This window comes from Lissotriton helveticus, chromosome 5_1, assembly GCF_964261635.1.
Source record: "Lissotriton helveticus chromosome 5_1, aLisHel1.1, whole genome shotgun sequence".
Lineage (NCBI taxonomy): Eukaryota > Metazoa > Chordata > Amphibia > Caudata > Salamandridae > Lissotriton > Lissotriton helveticus.
In genome coordinates this window covers 730,775,706-730,797,604 of record NC_136065.1, presented here as the reverse complement: position 1 = coordinate 730,797,604, position 21,899 = coordinate 730,775,706, and the positions used below count along the sequence as shown (strand labels likewise).

At 49.4% G+C, this 21,899-nt stretch overlaps 1 protein-coding gene and 1 long non-coding RNA gene across 2 annotated transcripts in view; one reads left to right on the top strand and one right to left on the bottom strand.

The window, feature by feature from the left end:
• The first annotated feature begins 4,617 nt into the window (after positions 1 to 4,617).
• Positions 4,618 to 21,899, top strand: part of SRGN (serglycin) — a 140,901-nt gene continuing 123,619 nt past the window's right edge. Inside the window, exons 1-2 of the mRNA XM_078643203.1 lie at positions 4,618 to 4,786; positions 6,190 to 6,334. Coding sequence (XP_078499329.1) covers positions 4,699 to 4,786; positions 6,190 to 6,334 — 233 coding nt within the window. The 5' untranslated portion in view covers positions 4,618 to 4,698. The remainder of the gene's footprint in view (positions 4,787 to 6,189; positions 6,335 to 21,899) is intronic.
• The window catches only part of LOC144754882 (uncharacterized), a 325,679-nt gene continuing 312,216 nt past the window's right edge, over positions 8,437 to 21,899 (bottom strand). Inside the window, exon 4 of the long non-coding RNA XR_013594777.1 lies at positions 8,437 to 8,611. This is a non-coding gene — a long non-coding RNA (uncharacterized LOC144754882). The remainder of the gene's footprint in view (positions 8,612 to 21,899) is intronic.

The window sequence follows — 21,899 nt, the reverse complement described above, 5'->3', positions numbered from 1 at the left end:
ATAAATAACAGAGGCTAAAATACTCAACTGGTGATTCTAAAACAATCCTACCCCAGTGTACCTAACCTAAGTGTAGTACAAGGGAAGACGTAGGTGCTGTTTATCTATAGACTAGTTTAGATTAAGTTTAGTTTTGCCAAGAGTTGCCAAAAGTTTCACTAGGTTCTAATCAGCTCCATACCTTAGAATGAGAGAGGTTGGTATCTCTTTCCCGGGACTCGATCTCTAACACCCCGCAAGGGGAGTCAGAAACACTGGAGCTGGATTCTCGGCGAGGATGACAGCCTGGTCAGTGCGTCAGTTGGGGACTTGACTTCCTTTGGGACTTGCTGTGGTGAGCCGCGTCGTGCAAGTAGGTAGCTGAACCGCACCGTGCCTTGCCATAGCAAGAGAAGGTGTATTTATACCTCGAAGGTGTTAAGGAATGCCAGTATTGATGTACAAGTCAGGCATAAGAATGTCATGAATGAACCCCTAAGGAATAGATGTTCATGCATAATAAATGAGTTCTTGGAGAAATCAATATCCAGGCAAGGGGAAGTCCTAAAGGCTTAAGAGTCTGGTTTTGCAAGAACTCATTGTGACGAAGAGATTCGGATGTAGTTGACCATGCCTGTATTTGTTTAGCATGGGCAATGCCTAAATAAGGGCTGGATTTCTATGCCTAAATAAGGGCAATGTGAATTGTACCTATATAAGGGCATACATCGGGAAATCTATATACAATATCTAAATCGACACACAACAGCATCTTCAACACTGTCTCCTTGATGCTGGCCCTCATCTTGTCAGATATACTGTAGATCTTATTCTTCACAGGCATACTGTCCCCTGCATCAGTGTCATGGGTACACAGATGGGTGAGCCCAGGGATCAGTGAGAACAGGGAGAAAAGCTGCCCCATTAAGTGGTGAGAGTCCCTCTGCTGTACCCGGGTCAGGGTAGGGGAGAAGTTGATGCCTTCCCCTGACCTACCTGCTCCTTAGAAAATAGGAGGTTGGGGAGAGGTTCTCCCTTCTTCTTAATTTCAACATCTATCACCAAGAGCATGGTCACTTCGAGCCTCTCACAGTGGGGCTTGAGGAGATTGACATGTTGGATCTTTAACGAGTTCCTGGCCATCCCCACCACCGACAGGCACTCACCCCCTTCCAGTGGTCCTCTCACTCTATTCAATACGCAGGCCTTCCAATCACAAACTCCCTAGCCACTTGGATGCGGGTTGAATGACCATGCTACTCTAAGAGGCTACTTGAAGAGCTCTGGCGCTGGAGAGCGCTTCACATGTAATTTTTAGGCCACATCAATGTGGTAAAAATGGATGTCCTCCACTGGCTCCATATCTATTCCAGTCATTGCATACTCCCATCCACACTGACGACATCAGGTGACTGTAGGAGGACCATCACACTTTCATTTGCAAAGGGAGATGCCCCCATGGTTCCGCTGAGCTCATTTTGCTCCCAAGAATCCGGGAAGGGCTTACCTGTCCCATGCTCCAGGATTACTATTGGGCCGCCCATCTGCGCTGCATTTTTAAGTGAGTGGTTCAAAAGAGTAAGAAGCACTGGTGGACATTGACTGAGCAGGCACCTGTTGGCCAATTTGGGACCTCGTCTGGCTTCTAAAGCAACATCACCCATGCAGTGCCTATAATGCAATACCGACATGCACAGTACTGAAGATATGGGACAAATTAGCCATCGGAAGAGGTCTAACTACTTTCCCATCCCCAAATACTCCAATTGCGCAGACCCCCGACTTCTCTTCCGCCCTCCCGTGGATTCCTTCCCAGATTTGGTCCAGGGTAAATGCAGACTTCTACAGGACCTATTTCAAGGCCCGCTTGTCAAGCCCTTTGACCCGTGTAAGAAATTGTTCCATCTCCCTAAAACTACTCGTCAACCATACTTTCAGCTCCTGCACTGGGCCCTCTACCCCTCAATGCAAAAGCTGCCACCCTTACCCTCTTTGAGCAGCTGGTTCGTAGCTTAGAGGGCACTGCAGGCAGGTGTCTAAGGAAAACAATGTTCTACAACAATCCCGCCTCCTCCCCTGCCATTCATATATCTGGAAATGGGCCCCAGACAACACTCTTGATATCACTCAGAAACAGTGGGAGCTGCTCTGTAAAGACATCCCGAGTACACACAGAAGCATCTCTCAGCAAGAGGCTGACTATAAGATAATGCTCCAATGGCACTACACCCCAACCCTTCTCTGCTCCATATTCCCTAAAGCCTGTGCCGCATGTTGGCAATGTGGAGCGCAGAAGGGGGACTATCACCACATATGGTGGGCATGCCCTTCTCTTACCAACTTTTGGAAGGAGATCTTGAGTCAAATCAAGGGCACCCTGAGCTGTTCTATTTCAGCCGACTATAACACAATCATTCTGGGTATCCGCCTCACATTGCTGGCCGCAATGGCTCACACGGACTGGTCTCTCATACGTCATATGAGGGGCGTGTCCAAACAGCTTATAGCTTGAGCCTGGAGGTTCCCCTGGCCCCCTCAGCAGCATCTTGGTTCACATAACTGTGGCACACCATTGTTAAAGAGCAGATTACGCACAAATTGTTCCTCACTGATAAAATGTTCTAGCATCTCTGGACACCTCTTATCGACTACACATCACGCTTAGAACACTTATGCTTCCAAACCCCCAGATTACGCACTCTTCACATGTTTGACACATCAGGCTAAGGAGGGGTTCCTCCTTACCCCCTGTTGGGGTCTAGTAGTGTGAAATTGCACTGCGATCATCATCCCCCCTCCTCTTATGGCTCCACACCCAAGGGACCATGGCATACTGGCTAGAGACCCCCTGACCTTCCCTGATGTCCCACTCATTCCCTCCCTCCTCGTCCCAGTTTGTTTACCAGTTCCATTCTTCAACTAGGCAAGCACAGACATGAGTTCAGCGCGTTCTGTCCTTTTCTTTAGCTCCCCTGGCCTCTCCACCAGGAGCACATAAAGCAAGCCATAGGTATTCCCCCTGCCAGGGGGTTATGAACAGTTTCAATGTATTACTTGCATATCTTGCTCGATCTGTTGCTACTGCTATGCCAATGCCTATAGATTGTTTTCTCAACTGCAAAAGTGTTGTAATGTTTTTGAAAATGTAATAAACAGATTTTGAGCAGAAAGAAGAGGGAGTGAAGCCAGTGTGTGCGGGTCAATTAGAAGGCAGCAAATAGGAGTGAAAATGAAGCCAACGACTGTTAAGGAATGGGCAGCAGGGCCGGCCCTAGGCATGGGCAGCGTGGGCAGCTGCCCAGGGCCTCGCACTCAGCCCACCAGCATGGGGCCACGCACTGGTGGTGTGTCCTGTTGTTTCCTTGGCGATCCATTTCAAAGAAAGGTGTCGCCTTGCAATTAAGGTCCTTCAGAGGGGCCCCCCTCCCCAGGCCTCTCAGGGATGGTGTCTTGAGGCATAGGGGAGGGAGACGCTCCCTTCAATTGCAAGGAGACCCATTCAAAGACACTGTGGGAGGCCCATTGTCCAGCATTTTGGCACCCCCATGGTTTTAACTTTTAGCCCACAAGCAATTCTCACACCTGTCGGACTGAAGTTGTGAGAAATGCTTGTGGGCTGAAAGTTAAAACTGTGGTGGGGGCCTAAATGCTGGACAATGGGCCTCCCACAGTGTCTGTGAATGGTCTCCTTGAAAGGGGCCACTTATCTACATTAGAGGGGCCTCGCCCTTTCCATTTTAGCCCAGGTCCTCGCAAATTCTATAACCGGCCCTGATGGGCAGGTTGTCTCGTTGTATACAACATCTCTTGCAAGTGAGAGCGCATGCATAGCGTGCGCTGTCGCAGGCGAGACCTAATAAACGAATACCTCAGGTAGGACCTGCATCGATGCTCATCTACGTTGAGAGCAGCGCTTCGGATCTGCATTCTTGGCACTGGTCACTCCTCCTTCCGTTATGAACATTTTGCAGACGTTCTCACTTGCAGAATTATTAAGTCAGATATTGAAAAGCTGTGGAAGATGTTCAAAATGTAAAACATATTTTACAGGAAGCTCGACTTTTCCAAAAGCTGTAGGACATTTTTAAAATGTCAGTGCTCCACAGACAATCAAGAAATCTACCTTTTCTATAGAAAGAACATGCACCATCAGGCGTGCCATGCTTATCATCCAACTCTTTTCCCTTCGCTGGACCTACTCCAAGGTCAGCATCGTCTGTTGGATGGTCACATCTGGTGCCTGGAGAGGATTCCGTTTGTCTTACTTGCTAACTTCCCCGAAGACTCCAAACGTAACTTTCTTTGTTAAAGCAGCAGTCAAGAGCTATTTCTCGGGGTGACACCGGTTATGTACTTCTAAAGTATGTTTTCGAAGTCAATGAAGGAGAATGCAGTTTTTTACGGACACTCATATGAACTGCCTCGCATGTTAGTTTTTATGCAGGGTGCCTAGTCTGAGATAACAGTGCTTATTAAGCAGTATGCACTCACAGGCACTCGTACAAGAAGATGCCAATTTTGTCAAGCTACTTATTACCATCCATTACTATGTTAACTTGTGTTTCGCAGGGCAAGCAGTACTCGTTTCTTCAGGAAACAGTGACGCAGTCAGTGGGCTGGGTTAGGGCAATGTGGAAACATTAGCTAAAGACGCCCTCGGTTCTCGTTATTTTTTTCTAATTGAAAGTAGTGGACAGAGTACTGCTATTGTGAGGAAAAATGCAGCGCAATACAGCATCCCTCTCCAAACTGAACATAAGAATGTTCATACTGTCCGCGAGCCTCCTCATTGGAAACTTGGCACAAGGTAAATTTCATACTTTATTACGTTTATGTTTTTTCCCCGGAAATATGTGACATTAGACTCTTTCAGAACTTCTGTCCTTGCAAATGTACTTTAAAGACAACTGGGCGTTTTTTTTTTTTTTTTTAAGAATCTGAATTAACATTTGACATAGGTCGAAGTTGATATTACATAGCTATTTTAAACCGATTTATCTTTTTATAATGGTTGGTGGTTCGTTATTCTGTAGAATGCACTTCTTCAGATGTGCTGCGAGGACGAATTTCACTTACTACGCAGTCATGAGGAGGCACAATGTTGAAAGCGGAAGTGTTGGCAGCAGTTTCAGATACTTTCGTTGATTCTGCTTTAAAATCTGGAAAGTAAATTAAAAGTACTTGATTTAACGGTGCAGCGTCTGCACTCTCAGTGAGCTTCATCAGCTTTCCACTCCACTAAAAATACTTGTGGCAATCTCAAACGCATTGGAATAAAACCTCAAGCACTGCCAACTACTAAATGTTTTAGAATCATGCCACACTTCTATATTTTCTTTATAAGCATGATGTGTGGATACAATGAATATTCAGATTTAACTTTCATGCTTCCTGAGAATTTACAAAACAGCAGTTTGAGGCAGTTGGACAGGAAGTGTTGAATCATGATGACACATATCTGTTTCCGAAGTAGGTACTTCCGAGGAGGGGATGTGTGAGCGCGAGACGAAGTGCCTTTATCTTCATTGCCCTTCAACTTTCTCCTACCAAAAGCAGCATTTAGTTTTGATAATTGCTCTAAACACCAAGGGCCTCATTTATGAGGCCGTGCGTCACTTTTACGCCACCGGTGCGTCACTTTTTGTGACGCACCAGCAGCGTAAAAAATGTGCCTTGTTGCACCATATTTACAAAGTGGCGCATCTAGGTAGATGTGTCACTTTGTAAACCCCTGCGCTACATTATACCTACGTAAGGTATAATGTATGCAGGTGGGGCGTTCTGACGCAAGACAGGATCATAGAAGTGACGCAGTGAAATCTAGATTTCACTGCGCCACTTCTAGGACAAAAATGCGTCAATTTCTTACGCCTGCCTCACAGCAGGCGTAAGACTGACGCAGGCCCTTTCACATGGGGCTTGCCCCATTTGAAAGGACACATTGCTAGAGTTGCGTCACTTTTGTGACACACTCCAGCAATGTGTCACTTTTGCGCCGTACAGATACGTCAGAAATACTGACTTATCTGTAACTCCTTGCGCCATGATGCGTCATACTGTAAATATGACGCATCATTGGTCTCGCAAAGAGGGCGCAGTGAAAAGTGACGCATGGCTGTTTTCACGCAGCGATGCGTCACTTTTCATAAATGAGGCCCCAAGTGTATACATTTACTGCAGACTAACATGCACCTATATTTTTCTGGCCAGGTGCTCCAGTGGAGAAGGCGAGATACAAGTGGGTGCGATGCAAACCAGACCGCGCTTCAGCGAACTGCATTGAAGAACAGGGACCGGAGTTTGAAATCCCTCAAGAAGCCAATAGTTTTCTCCCTCATAAGATCGTCCCAGTGATGTAAGTGGAATAATGTTCAGTTTACAGCATAGCACGTTATGCACCTTGCGGTGGCACTGCTGTCACATGTCTCATACTCAAACATTTCGTCATCATAAAGGTGATAAGAATGTGAATATATGGGTCATTTTATTTCAAGATATTTAATAACTATCTCAACTGTGTTAGGGTTTTAGCATTATAAAAATATACACATTTGCATGGGCATCCGCAGAAATTTTTCCAGGGGGGTGCTAACCTGGCAAGTGAAGGGGCATGGCTAATGGTAATCAATAGGGGCGGGGCTAAAATGCCAGACAATCAGGATCGGGTAATGCTCAGGCCAAGGTAAGAAAAAAAAAGTGGTGAATTCTGCATTTAAAACTGGACAACAATTAGAGCACACATATGAACCCTAATATTACCCCCTTGGCCCCTTAAAACTTATGCATTCCCTAATCCCTAAAATTAGCCCCCTGGCACCCCAAAACCCATAACCCATACCCGCCCTGACCCCTAAAATTGCCCCCCTGGTACCCCAAAACCCATACCTGCCCTGAACACTAAAATGTCCCCCCCTTGCAACCCAAAACCCATACCCACCCTGAACCCTAAAATTACCCCCTGGTACCCCAAAACCCATAGCCACCCTGAACCCTAAAATTACCCCTGCCCCCCCCCAAACTCATACCCGCCCTGAACCCTAACATTACCCCTGGCACCCCAAAACCCATATCCACCCTGAACCCTAACATTTCCCCTAGCACCCCAAAACCCATACCCGCCCTGAACCCTAAAATTACCCCTGGCACCACAAAACTCATACCCACCTTGAACCCTAAAATTATCCCTGCCACCCAAAAACCCGTACCCACCCTAAACCCTAAAATTACCCCACTGGCATGCCAAAAGCTGAATGCTATGGGGCAGATTTACAAGCCCTTGCGCCACTTTTGCGTCACTTTTAACATGGGAAAAGTGACGCAAAAGTGGCCCAAGGGGCTTGTAAATCTGCCCCTACAAGCTTACACTACATTTGCATATTCGGAGGGGACTGTCCTCCTTGAGGTTTCCATGCATGTAAGTCTAAAACACTGTAACCTAGATATGCAGCCAGTAGGTAATGCTGGTGATGCTGTAGAATGCTTTAAAGTTACTGGAACTTACTTAAAAATTGCTGCCTGCTCTTCTGATACTATTCGGTGGAGTCGGGCTGATCAGCAGCACTGTCGTCCTGGCATCCAGCTCCTCCCGAAGGTCTCACTTTCTAGATAGGTGTGGGTCAAATGTCTCCTGGATTCTCCTTACCTGGGCCTCCTCTGCTTCTTCGTCTGTGCCCTTGGATGCAAAAAGAGACAGATCCATGGCCCTGTTCACCATTTATCTGGTGAGCAGCGCCATGGATGTGTATTCCATACAAGTGCACAGACAGCTGGGTGGAAGGGATGGCAGTGCAGGTGACGCTTTTCCTTTGTAAAGTCATTCCTGCTGGCGTCATAGCCCAGGGTTTGCTGTCTGTGCACTTGTATAGATACACATCTATACAAGTGCACATACAGAAAACCCTGGGCTATGATGCCAGCAGAAATTCCTATACAAAAGAAAAGCGTCACCTGCACTGGCCATCCCTTTCCCCCTGCTGTGCACATCTTCCCACTCCCACCCCATTACCAGGCAGCTAGAAGTGGTGATTTGTCATTCTGAGGGGTGTGAATGTTATAAGAATGTGTGTGCCTGGCTGAGACAGTTTCCCGGCACACCACACACACACAGTCACACTGAGTACTTCACACAGGTCTTTAAAAGACCATTTACTTGGTAATGAGACTTTGTTGTGTTTTCACCCCTACTTAGAGCCCCTGCATCTCCACTCTGCACATGGCTTTGGCTGGATGAATTAGCCCCCCCTCCCGAAATTTGAGGGAAACGAGTTGACGTGAGGTTTAAAAGAGGGGTGAACAAGGGATTGAAGACACTGAGTGGTGACCGTGATGGGGCAGACATTTAATGCAGTTTCCTTTACAAATGGGTTTATTGTACAAATCTAATTTGGCAGACTCACAGACAGCAAATGCTGCTGCCTTTCCATGGCGTCTGAAAGTTTTTTTCAGGAAGTTGGGTCGACGAGCTGATCGGGTTCTTTTCTTCCTTCATGTGGTGGTGATGAGTGGGTTGCAGGGCGCCTGCACTTGTCGCCTCTGTCATTCGTAGCCCCGTGCTTCCATCTGAACGCCAAGGATCACCGCCCCCCCAACCACCGGCACCTGGAGGGGTTGTCGTGATGTCTATGGTGACCAACTGGCATGGGTGCAAATTCAGGAGAGTGAGTGTAAAAATTCAGGACAAAGGGTCAAAATTCAGGACAAAAATTCAAGACAGGAGGTCAAAATTCAGGACAAAAGGTAAGGTTTAAAGACACATCAGAGAAGGTTGCACAATAGTATATAAGTAAGTAAATAGACAACCACTAAAGTACAAGTGAAAATATTAGGTTGAGACAATTGTGCACTTCATGGTTTGGCAGTATACGTGCAGCTTTAAGCAAATGTGCAGGTCTTTTTATGGTAACAAAACCGCCCCCACCTTTCCAGCTCCCAGAGAAAACGCCTGATGCCCGTTCCGGCCAGTCTGGCTTGATACCACCCTCCAATAGCGCCCCTCATCTTCACATAGACCCTCTCTCATGTGTATTTAATTTCTTCTATAGTGCTACTCAGCCCAAATATGTGGGGCAGAGTTTGAGTACGTTACAACACACACATATTATATAGAGACAATCACTCATATAAATGGGAAAGTCAATATATAGGAAATGGTGCTTAAGATAATGGGGCTTACAATGTGTAATCATACTTTCATCCATCATTCAGTCTTTCACGATTCATTCTGTCCTTCCATCTGTGTGCCCATCCATGTCCATATTATTCCATTTACAAACCTATCCATCATGTTTCCTTCCATCCATCTGTACACTCATCCATCCACTCTTCCACACATCCATCCATTAACTCATCCATCCAGCCATTCACCCGTTCAGTCATCCATTTACCCACCCCCGTCCTCTTTCAATTGCCTTTTCACTTAGCCATCCATCCTTCCATCCATCCACCCATCCATCTACTCATCCACTCATGAATCCATCCATTGAACCTATCATTCATCCATCCTTTCACTCATCCATCCACCCTTTCACTCCTTCACTCATCTATCCATCCTTTTGTCCATCTACTCGCCCTTTCACTCACTCATCCAGCCTTACATCCACCCTTTCACTCATCCGTCCATCCATTCACCCTTTCACTTATCAATTCATCAATCCACCCTTTCACTTATCAATTCATCAATCCATCCATCATTTCACTCATCCATCCACCCATTCACTCGCCCGTCGTCCACCCTTTCACTCATCCATCCATCCATCCATCCATCCATCATTTCACTCATCTATCCAGCCATCCATCCATCCTCCATCCATCCACTCATCCCTTCACTTACTTACTCACTCACCTTTTCACATTAATTATGAGACCCATCAAGAACTCCACCCTCGCTGTAGTTCCTAAAGCAAGGGGTGGGGTGGAGCAGGGTTCACTATGCCCCTGCACATAGGCAATCTGAAAAAGTGGAAGGCATGAGTCATGCATGATGCGCAGGGCCTTGACGTGGGGCGGCTGTGACATGGTGTTGTTTCCAGAGCTTTAAGTGGGATGAGAAAACTAGGGGGTCTCTTCAAAAGGGTGTTTGATGTAACAAAATGCGTGCCTTAAAACACATAAGCTAAAATTCTGTGCTTAATATAATGTGCCGCCAACTGGTATTTTTGTTGCTTCTGTCATTGCATCCAGATATATAATACAAGTAACGTTACACCTACAACAAGCCAGAACTATTGGCTTTGTCAATGGTTGTTAGTTGAATAAAATAAAAAAGCAGCAACCATGGTTGCTATACTAAAACTATAATCCTTTCCTTTCAACTTCTTTCACCGCCTTCCTTTGGCTAACTGGATTCTCACCTTGCAGCAGCATGGGCGTTTTTTGCACTTTCATGTGACAGAATGCCCTGCCCTGGACCTAGACTGGAGGAGGCCACCACATGCTGTACCAGCCCAGACTGACCCATTATCATTCTGTATGTGGCAATCAGCCCCACACAGAAGGACAATGGGAGGGGTGGGGCTGCTCTTGTGCTCAGAGGAGTGTGAGGCGCCCCATCAGGGAGCTAAGGCCTTTTTCAGGGGAACAGCTCTGTTCCCTGCAATGCCTAAAAGCCCCAGCGTCAGGCCTCACCCAGGAGGCATTTGTACAGATGGGCTTGCGCGGGGGGGGGGGCAAGGAGAGGCGCTCGTGGGGGGGGGGCAAGCGCCCCTCCTTGCCCCCCCTGCGGACGCCCATGCACATTTGCCTTCTAAAACTTAATAATGGAGCACCACCTGAACATGTTTGAGAAACTTGACTGGCTGCGGCAAGGGCTATGAAACGGTTAGAGGAGGCCATATTTGTAATTGTATTTATATAGCGCTTACTACCCTCGATGAGGTGTTGAAGCGTTTTTCGGTGAGTACAACACTACTCTGAAACCCAAAGGATTAGTGGTGGATTAGTATAAGGAAATATAAGTTGTTGATTTGAGCGGTGGACACATAAGTCTGTTAGTTTGATTGAATAGGATAAAGGAGGGACTAGTCTAAATAGTGTTATTTGGAAGAACATATTAGACAAGGTTTGGGATGAGTCAAAGGAAGGATAGGAGGAGAGAAGATTCTAGAAAGGGTTATTAGGGAGATCATAGTAGTTAAATGAGGCTTGGGGTGAGTCGAGGAGGGATTGAGGAGGGAAGAGTCTAGAAAGTGTTATTAGGGAGATCATAGTAGAACAAGCATTTACAATGCAACGGTTTTGCCTTTGCAGCCAGCATGCGATCCTACACGCAGAACCCCCAACAGCACAATTTACAAACTACAAGCATTGGCATTGAATTTAAAGCATATTTAATTATATATGATGACAAAAAAATAATTATAAAAAAGCGTTGGCTAATCCTACGAGTCGAAATGCACATGACATCTCTTATGACCAAGTAAATTCCAGCAGCAAAAGTCCCATAAACCAACACATACCATAAACACAGCACCTCAACACACAAGTAGCGTTTCAAGGCACTGCTGCCCCTCTCTAATCACATGCTGATGGATGTACCCCGTCCTAAAATTAAAAGGGGAGGGGGGGCGGGAACGGACACACGGACGGGGGGGGGGGGGACGGCGGACAAAATACATAAACTTACCTGATTGCCTGGTGGGAGCCAGCTGCCCCTTCCACCATTGCCCCTCCAACTCCATGGCATGGGAGAGGCGCAGCTCCGGGACACCCGTGCACCGCTCCGACCTGTGGTTTCAAGAAAGACAACGGAGAGTGAAAGGGGAGGGGGGGCGGGAACGGGCACGCCCTGACAACAAAAAATAAACCTCCTGACGGATAGAGGAGTGACGAGTGCATACAGCGGGACCTGGCCACGGGCAGCAGAAGCATTTACGGCCGGAAACACGAGGGGGGGATTTGTTTCTTAAAGTCTGCAAATGATGCAGCCTTTGATGGAATCTGTGGCAGAATCTTAATTATGAGTAAAAACGCCATAACTGCAGAATCACATCCTTCCAGTGGACCTGGGTGAGGGTGCAGAAGTTGAGAAGGAAGGGGAAGAAGAAGAGAAAGGAAAGGGAAGCAACAGAAAAGGTGGCATGTGAGAGGAAGGAGGGGAGGTGGAGAGTGCTGAATAATCGTCGCGTGTATTGTATCGCTAACCTGTGGTACTGCTATGGCTTTCAAACCTGTTCCTTCTCTCACCCTCGCCTCTCTCCAAAAAACACACAAGCTTCTCTCTGTGGGACCACCTCCTCTCCCATGTCAGTGCTTTAAGTGGGGTGAAAAGGTGGTGGGGTCTCCAAAAGGGGCATGGCCATATAGGTGTAACTAGGAAACTTTGGCAAAAGTATGGCTGTGGCCTAAACGCACCTAAACACTGCATGCCACCTGACAAGTATTCAAGGCACCTTTATGTGTGTTGTCTGGTAGTGCTTCTAAAAACATCATACATCAGCTAACACAAACACCTAAAACAGGCCCGATCCATTAGCTGTACCAATGCTTGTTAGCACTGATTTGTATTCTATGTCACATAAAGGAGTAACTCATTTTCTTCCTGTCACTCACTCCTGCTGCAGGCCACCTCTCTCTGTTATTCACTTACACTCATCTTTTTGAAGTCTCTCTATCTACACATTTCACACCATCTGCACCACTGTCTTTCACTCTCTGCTACACATCCTTCCTTTCAACTCCTCCCCGTCAACATCGCCTCTCACACGCCCTGCATTTTCATTTCCATTGGCCCTGTCCCTATTTTGACAGCTGCATACCACCATACATTCCCCCATAGATCGCCGTTACAATTGGCCCATATGTGGCCATCGTTCTGGGCGCCCAGCAGAGAGGCCAAGGATTGGATGAGCATTTAGTAAGAACACCTTTATGCGAGGCCCTGTCAGAAAGTGGAAGTGCCTTCAGCCTCAGCTGCAGTTCTCAATCATGTCTAGTCATGAACAATCACCCACACCCTGAACTCACACAGACACCTCGAGGTGACTGGGCTTGCAGTGCGGTTATGCAAGATTCTCTGCATACTATAGGCTGGCACCGCTACACTCTCAAGTGCCGCGAAGCAGCTCCCGGCTGCACGTGGCACTATACCGAAGGAATGATATCAACGGGCGCAGTAAGGGAAGGGGTGAAATGGTGATCTGGCGGGCCAGATGCTCCGTGACTTTGTGTCTGTGCGTGTGGCAGTGCCGAGGGCACCCTTTCCTGAAGGTGGGTCTCCGCGGAGGGGGCAGAGGCATCAGCGCCAGGGTTACGGGGAGCCCAGGAGTGGGGACCTGAGCTCCCAACTGACGTCCTCCGTTTTTACGAGTCTTCTTTAGTTTTTGGCCTCGCTGTTTCTTTTTAGGCGCTCCGAGGCCACCCGTGCGCCATTTAACGCTATGTCAAATTAGGGAGGCGCTAGGGGGCGCACAGCGGAATGGCTGCCTGAACCGCAGCTCCGCCGGGCGATCTTCAGCTAGGTGGTCGATGTCCGCCCTCACCCCGTTATTCCGCTCTTCAAGGCCACCATCACTCATGGGAAGTAGAGGTGCATCGGCGATGAGGGGATGCTTCAACTAAATCCCCGGTATTAACGACTTTTTCACAGTATTGGATGCGGAGCTCGCTGGCTTGCCTGACAATATGGCCGCCGCCGGACGGCGGATCCCGGTGACAGGACGCGACCCGGCTTAGGCTTGCCCTCCTGTGCTGATCATCGCAAGCGGAGGTGAGCTTCAGCGTTCAGGAACTGTTGAGATGTGTGGCGTTGCCATTCACTTCGTCTACCTGCCACACAGTTTGCTGATGTCCTGACGCCACTGCCTGACAATATGGCGGCGGGCGGCTCCGGAGCGCCGAGTCTACTGCCTTCGCGCCTAAACGCGCTATAGCTGCTGCTCGGACCTGGGTCCTCTGTAATAGCGCTAACACACTGCAGGCTGCTGTGTGCTCATAGTGGCGGCCAGACCTGGCCAAAGTTGCTACCTTCACTAACACTGCCCCGTGAGCGCCTGCCAGACCGGCCAAGACACGCGACCCAGACACGGTGGGGCACACGCGGGGTGAGACGATCCCGCGTCTTGCAGCCTGTTGCAGGGCCCAGGACGGGGCTACAGACGGTCGCTTGCAACGCCAGAACACGCCGAGGGCGGATTGCGCGAGCCGCGCCCCCCCACTAGAACTGTGCGGTCTGATGAGGTGAGCCCGTGCTCTGGGGCGCTGACACGAGTGATCGCTACACTTCTGCACGGAGACATCACGGCGGCGGCAGCGAGGGCCACGAGGGCATCTGGGGCTATCCTCAGGAGGGTGACTTCCCCCTCCACCACCATGGGGAAACCTGATAAACAACAGTCAAAGATCTCATTCGACTCCAAAAAAGCGACGAGACTGATAGACGGGGCGGTGGAGGAAGGCGGTGCGGCCGACCCACCATCCGGGTCCAATATGGAGAAGATATTGCTGGCGATACAGTCAAATCTGCAGGATATTAACGGTAAGCTTGATAACCTCACATGCAGAATGGATAGTATAACCGCACGTCAGGAGAAACATGGTGAACGGCTGGATGAGGCGGAGACAAGGATTTCCGCAGTCGAGGACGAGGCAAGGGCCTCCACCACAAAATGCACGGGAATGGAACGGCTCCTAGAGGTGATCAAGGCTAAGGAGGAGGATTTGGAAGCGCGCTCGAGGCGCAATAACGTCAGAATAGCGGGCCTGCCGGAGACGACCAACACTGGGAGGATGGAGCAATTTGTTGAAAACCTATGCAAAGATCTCTTTGGAGCGGAGGCCCTGTCATCGGTCTTCATAGTGGAACGTGCCCATAGATCACTAGTCCCCAGACCGCCACCTGGCGCCACACCGAGACCTATTGTGGCGAGGATTCTCAACTATCGAGACAGGGACACGATCCTCAGGCTTGCGCGGGAAAAGGGCAAAATCACCCATCAGGGCAACTCCCTGGAGTTTTACCCGGATCACACGGTAGCGGTACAACAGGCACGTAAGGAATACTCCTCCGTGAAGGCCAAGCTGCGGGAAATGAACGTTGTTTACTCCATGCTTTATCCAGCGCGGCTTCGAGTGATGTGGAAGGAGAAACCAATCGTGCTGACATCCCCGAGGGCGGCCCAGGACTTTATAAAAAGAGCACAGCGTGAATCGAGAGAAGACTCGCAACGGGACCAGAATGGGGACTCGGATTAAAGCTATTGAAGCGGGCTATCATCAGGCAGCGGTGAGTTTTGTTATGCTGTTCAACGACGTGTACGACCACTGGCCCGTTTTTGGTGGTGTTGGCCGGCTCTGTCCGGGGTCATCTTCCGTGGGGAGGTCAATGTAGCTATCCCACACTTGCACTTTCTCACCAGGGCAGGCGTCCGTTGACGCGTTGGGGGCTGCAGTGCAACTCTGTTTTTCATTTTTTTTCCTCTTGTTGACTACTTCGCCTGTGGCCACCCCATGCTATATTTTCCAACCCACGATGCATTCAACCGCGAGGCCGGAATGGGCTGCTGATGTAGCGGACAGCTGTGTGGGGCTGACGGGCTCTCCCCTCATGCATTAACAATAACTTCTAACACTGCGGAGTAACAAGGCCGCTGGAAGAGTGCAAGACTCTCACGTGTGCGGTTGCACTGCCTTGCGGCACAGACCCCAGCGGTTGGCGTCGCATTCCATTGTAACATTGGCGAAGGTGCCCTCTGGCCGCGCCGCACTTAGTCGGGGTGGCATAGGGTACAGGAGGCAGATGGACCTTGTTGTTAGCAGCGAACATCGATGAGTGCAGTGCTATCGCGATGTTGCCCTTGAGGCACTGGCACCCGTTGTAACGAGTGGCCGAAGTATTGGGGGGGTGAGGGGTGGGGGCGGGGGGTTCGATCACTTGTCTTATGTATATATCCAGTTGCTAGCAGTATCGCCGGAACCCGACCACCGGGTGTAGAGTTGTGCTCCTAGTGGACCTCCATAAGGGTATTACCCACGAAGTGTTCTAATTATGGGCAATGTTTTGATGGTTCTATGGTTGTGGGAAATGTGCTCTGAGGGGACATGGCTTCGGCAGGTTGGGGTTGCTGGAGTGGGAGGGGTTCAGGGTGGGGGTATGTTTGACAGTTTACTAAGACCGACAACCTGGTATATGTACTGCTTGTTGTTTTCCTCATTATACTATGCTATCATTGAAGTGATTGTTCTTTACATTACTGGAGGGTGGATACTACCTGAGGGAGGGACGTATGTAGAGATGGTGTTTGTTATGTTTGCAGGTATCCATGGGTTCTGGGAAGGAGGGTAGATTGGGCTTGAATGTTCTTACATGGAATATCAGGGGGTTCTCTAGGCCTCAAAAGGTCAGGCAGGTTTTTGCTAGTCTTAACAGATGGAACGTGGATGTGGCGTTCATACAGGAAACACACCTTGCACCACACACTCATGCACAATTGGGGGGGAGATGGGCTGAATCAGTGTATAAAGCCTCGTATTCTTCATACTCACGCGGGGTGATTATTTTGATCAAGAAAGGGGTACAATTTGTGGAGCGACATGTTCTTTGTGATCCGGATGGCAGATATGTATTGGTGACAGGCACACTGAGAGGCCAAAAACTGACGCTCCTGAACGTCTATGGGCCAAATACTGATGCTCCCGAATTTTTCCGGGAAATATGGGGACACTTGCAAACACATGCTAGCGCACACATACTCTGTGGGGGGGATTGGAACGTCACGTTGCAGGATGGGCTGGACCGCTCCTCCCAATCGCTAGAACAACACAAGCAATCGAGACAAATGGTGGGTCACATGATGAATGATCTGGCCTTAGCAGATCTATGGAGGTTACAGCACACTGATATGCCGGGCGCTACTCACATCACATCATCGCACAATAGTTGGTCCAGGCTGGACTTCTGGCTAGGCTCTAGAGACATGGCGCTTTGGGTTCGTAAATTGCAGGTGCTACCCCGAACACTATCAGACCACAATCCTGTACTACTGCGGGTTGAGTTGCCCCGATACTCACCTCCCCCATTCCAGTGGAGATTCAATGCCCGTGCCCTATCGGACACGGTCTATGTTGACACAATAACGAAAGCTATCAAAGACTACTTTGATGATAATGCGCAATCGACGGATGACCCGTGCCTTCTCTGGGAGGCGTTCAAAGCTACGATCAGGGGAGTCTGCCTAAGCACCACCGTGGGGATACTCAGGGACATCAGGGGCCAAATTAGTCGTTGTGAGAAGAACATGAGGGACTTGGAACTGTTGTACGAGACCACGCAGGATGTTTCACACTTACAAGGCTTGCGTGCACTACATACGGAGCATGCAGACTTTTTGGAGTCCGAAATAAAGTACTTAGATCGCCCGCAAGTGGCCAGAGCTTTCGGGGAGGGTGGTAGGCCAGGGGGGATGCTGGCGCGTAAAATCTGTGAGGGACGGGGACAAAAAGCGATACTTAAGGTTCACTCTAAAGAGGGCATACCACAAACGAACTCTGACGACGTCTTGAAATGTTTTGTTGACACCTTTGGCACGCTGTATAGGTCGCAACCCACTGCCCCGGCGGAGGACACATATGACTATTTGCGCAATGTAGCGATTGGCTGGCTATCGGATGCACAAAGGGAATACTTGGCCAGGCCTATCACAGTTGAGGAGGTGAAGGAAGTGATCGCCTCGCTTCCGAATGGCAAGTCGCCCGGCCCTGACGGGTACACCTCTGAATTCTACAAACACTTTGTGGATATTCTCGCACCCTATTTGGTAGCCATGTACGGCGCTGCCTTCGAGGATTCGTTGCTCCCCCCCACTCTGCGAGAAGCCATGATCATTGCGCTCCTGAAGCCGTCCAAAGATCCGGAGGACTGTGACTCCTACAGACCGCTCTCCCTAATCAATGTAGACTCGAAAATCTTGGCTAAGCTGATAGCTTGTCGCCTGTCTCCGTTGATGACTAGTCTGGTCCTTCCGGATCAGGCGGGCTTTGTACCCACCAGATCCACGTCACACAATACTAGATCCTTGTTCGCTCTTGCACACTATCTCCAACCATCGATTAAAGCGGCTGCGGTCATGCTCGACGCCGCGAAGGCGTTCGATTCCATTGAGTGGCGATATATGATCATTGTCCTACACCGGATGGGTTTCCCTAAACGGTTTGTACAGTGGGTCACTTTGCTCTACACAGAACCGCGCGCTAGGGTTCGGATAAATGGCTACATATCGGATCCGTTTGACATTGAGCGTGGTACCAGACAAGGTTGCCCACTCTCCCCTTTGTTGTTCGCACTGGCTCTAGAGCCCCTGGCGTGTATAATTCGGCAGAACTACAAAGAGTCGGCGCTGCAGTTTGCAGCCAGGCCTCTTCACATATCACTCTACGCGGACGATATGCTTTTATACGTCCGCGACCCTGAAACCCATCTGAACCCACTGCTCAGAGAATACATCCGCTTCGGCGGACATTCAGGGCTGGCGATTAACTGGTCCAAGTCATCCATAATACCTCTGACCGACGCTACCATGCCCTTCGACGTGGATTTTCCATTGGACTGGCAGAGGGACCCGATCCGATACTTAGGGGTCATGTTCCACAGGGATCCGGAGGAGGTCCTACGGGCCAACTACGGGGTGGCACTCTCTAAGCTTGAAGATAAGATACAACGTTGGATTCGTTTGCCACTGTCATTGGCCGACAGAATCGCAATTGTAAAGATGAACGTGTTGCCCAAGCTCTTGTACCTGTTTAACAACGTTCCGATAACACCGACACGTGAGATCTTCCGCCGTATAAAATCCATGGTGCGGACATTGATATGGGCGGGCAAACAGGCGCGGATTGATCTACAGACCCTAACGCTTCCATTCGCGAAAGGCGGCTTTGGTGTGCCTGATTTTCTCCTCTATTACCTTTGCGCGCAGGCGCAATATGCGGCGTATTGGTACCACGATGTCCCATATCTCGCACATACGGCCGTTGAGGAGGGTGATGCTCATCCCATCCCCCTATCTGCGATAATATCACACACGAGGCCACCGCTGCATGCAATGGACATCAACACGGTGGACACCACGGTCAAAGCATGGCACAGGCTTGGACAGCTGACCCACAAGACTCCCCTATACGCTCCGGACATGCCTCTACAGCATCACCAGGCGCTGTCAGTCACTGGTGAGAAGGTCGGAATGTCCTTGCTGAGTAGGGCAGGCATCGACAAGCTGGGGGATGTGTTTCGTGAAGGTACGTTTGTAAGCCTGGACCAATTGAATTACATCCAAAACCAGACTCCCATGTTTCGCTTCACGTACTATAGACTAACTGGGGCGTTGAGGGACCATTACCCAACGTTCCCGGCAGAACCAGACTGTCTTGCAACACTACAACTCCTGATTACCACTACTGATCTTTCACATCTAGTGTCTAGATTATACTCAGCGGCACAAACAGAGCTAGTGGGACACACTCAAAAAGCTAAGGGGAGGTGGGATGCACTTCTGGAGACTCCTCTAACAGATGAAGAATGGCACTCCACTTGCGCGTTAACACAGATCTTAACGCCTAATGGTAACTTAAGAATAATACATTTTAAGTTTATACACCAGATTTACTACACACCAACCAAGCTGCGAAGGTTTGGCTTACAGGAGGAAGACAGATGCAAGAGGTGCAATAGGGAGGGGGCGGATTTTGCACATCTGGCTTGGGGTTGTGCGAAAGTGGCGGGATATTGGGGGGAGGTGACTACCGCCCTTGCTGGTATGTTAGGGGAAGAGATACAATGCACACCTAAGATTTGCTTACTGGGCATAGTTCCTCAATTCCGTGCATTGAAGCGTAAGTTTTGTGCAATTGCTTTATTGCTGGCGAAGAGACAGGTGGCGCAATGTTGGCATAGCCGAAAGGTACCGACGAAGAAAACATGGCTGCATGATATGTCCATCTGCCGGGACAGACTACAAACGTACGAGGAGCAATTACCGATGAGATCCAGACCGAAGGATATGTGGTGTTTTTTAACAGACTTCCTTACTTCCCTGCAGGGCAGTGAGGAGGATTAGTTGCCCAAATGTTTCACCTCTGGGGTGGGTTGATTAAGGCACGGGTACAGACGGGCCGAGGTGTACGTAGGGAGAACACTGAAGTGGTGGAGGAATAGATATCTAGGTCATATGACAGGAGAATGTCAGGTCTTCAGTTGGGGAATGTTTTTTTTTTTTGTTTACCTTGTTTTCATCTATATCACAAGTTAAAATGTAAGACTCACTACGCTTGACAGAAATGAGCCATATATAAGATGATGAGAGTGGTAGTACTGACAGACTACACGCTTTGCTTCATATACCACTTGATGACTACACTCTGTTTCCATTGTGATAGCGAACCGGCCTCAGGGTTGTAGGTTCATGCTGTGTACTCTGCTTTATGTCAATAAAGGTCTTACAAAAAAAAAAAAAAAAAAAAAAAAAAAAAACGCTATGTCAAATTAAATGTAGTTATTAACCTGTTGCTAATGCCTGCCCGTGCCTCCTTCAGTGACTCCACCTTTTCTCTGCCTCCTTTTCACGAAAGGCAGCGAAGGGCCCACCTAGTCTTATTGTCTCTCCCCTGTGCGCAACACGCGCCTCATTGGGCGCTATAACAATACTTTCCCCCACAGGTATCCTCTCTTTCTCATGGTTTAACTGTATCCCTTTCACTCGCTGACACCCCTCTGCTACTCTCTTCTTCTCCCATTCACTCCTCCACCCCAGTGTCTGCCTTTCTAACTTTCTCCTTTCTCCCTCTTTTACTTTCCATATCTCCTCTGTATAAACTCTGTGCCTCTTCCAGTCTGTCTCTTGACCCTCTCTTTGTGTAGCTCCTCTCTTCGTTTAGTCACTCTCTCGCCCCCTTTCTTTCTTCGGTTTTCTCTTTCTTCTCTCTCTCTGAATCATCACTTGGCTTTCTCCCTTTCCCTTCCATCTTACCCCTTCCCTTTAGCTCCTCCTTTCGCTGCCGCGCTCTTTCTCTTTTCTTCTTCGCTCCCTCGTTCTTCTTCTCTCCTTTATCTCCGCCGTCCTTTCCCAGTCCTTAGTCTAAGTTTGGAGTTAAACATATTTTGTGGGAAAGGGCCCCGTTCCGGAAGGAGCTGTCGGGAGACAAACCACCCGCTGTTGGGGCCTTGGAGACGCAGGGCCCACGCCAGCGAGCGGTGAGGGCTGGGTGGGGGTAGTGGAGGGAAAGATGTCATGTAAACACCGCCTGCGAGCGGGACCGGGACGAAGAAGGACTGCGGGCGGAGGGAGGGGGGAAGAGCAGGACGGAAGGAGCTGCGGGCGGAGGGGAGGGGGGGGGGACCGGGACGAAGAAGGACTGCGGGCGGAGGGAGGGGGGAAGAGCAGGACGGAAGGAGCTGCGGGCGGAGGGGAGGGGGGGGGGACCGGGACGAAGAAGGACTGCGGGCGGAGGGAGGGGGGAAGAGCAGGACGGAAGGAGCTACGGGCGGAGGGGAGGGGGGGAGCGGGACCGGGACGAAGAACACTCACCTGGGCTTCCTCCAGCGGCTGTGGTCTATGGCAAACAAAACGAAACTCCGCCCACCGCCGCGATGACGACATCGCAGAGGCGGAGAGGGAAAAAATAGCGGGAACGCCCCCGAATCTGGTCCGGCCTTTGACGGACAGATCCGGCTCCCAATGGCTAGCCTCCATTTATGGAGCTAGCCAATGGGAGGAGGGGGCAGATACCCGACCCCACATAGAGGATTAGAGGATATCATTAGATTTTGCTAGCGCATGCGTACTTCGTACGCATGCATCGCTAGTCAAAACCTAAAAATGAGGTCTGGGGTGAGTCGAGGAGGAATTGCGGAAGGAAGAGTCTAGAAAGGGCCTTTGGGAGATCATAGTAGTAAAATGAGGTTTGGGGTGAGTCGAGGAGTGATTAAGGATAGAAGA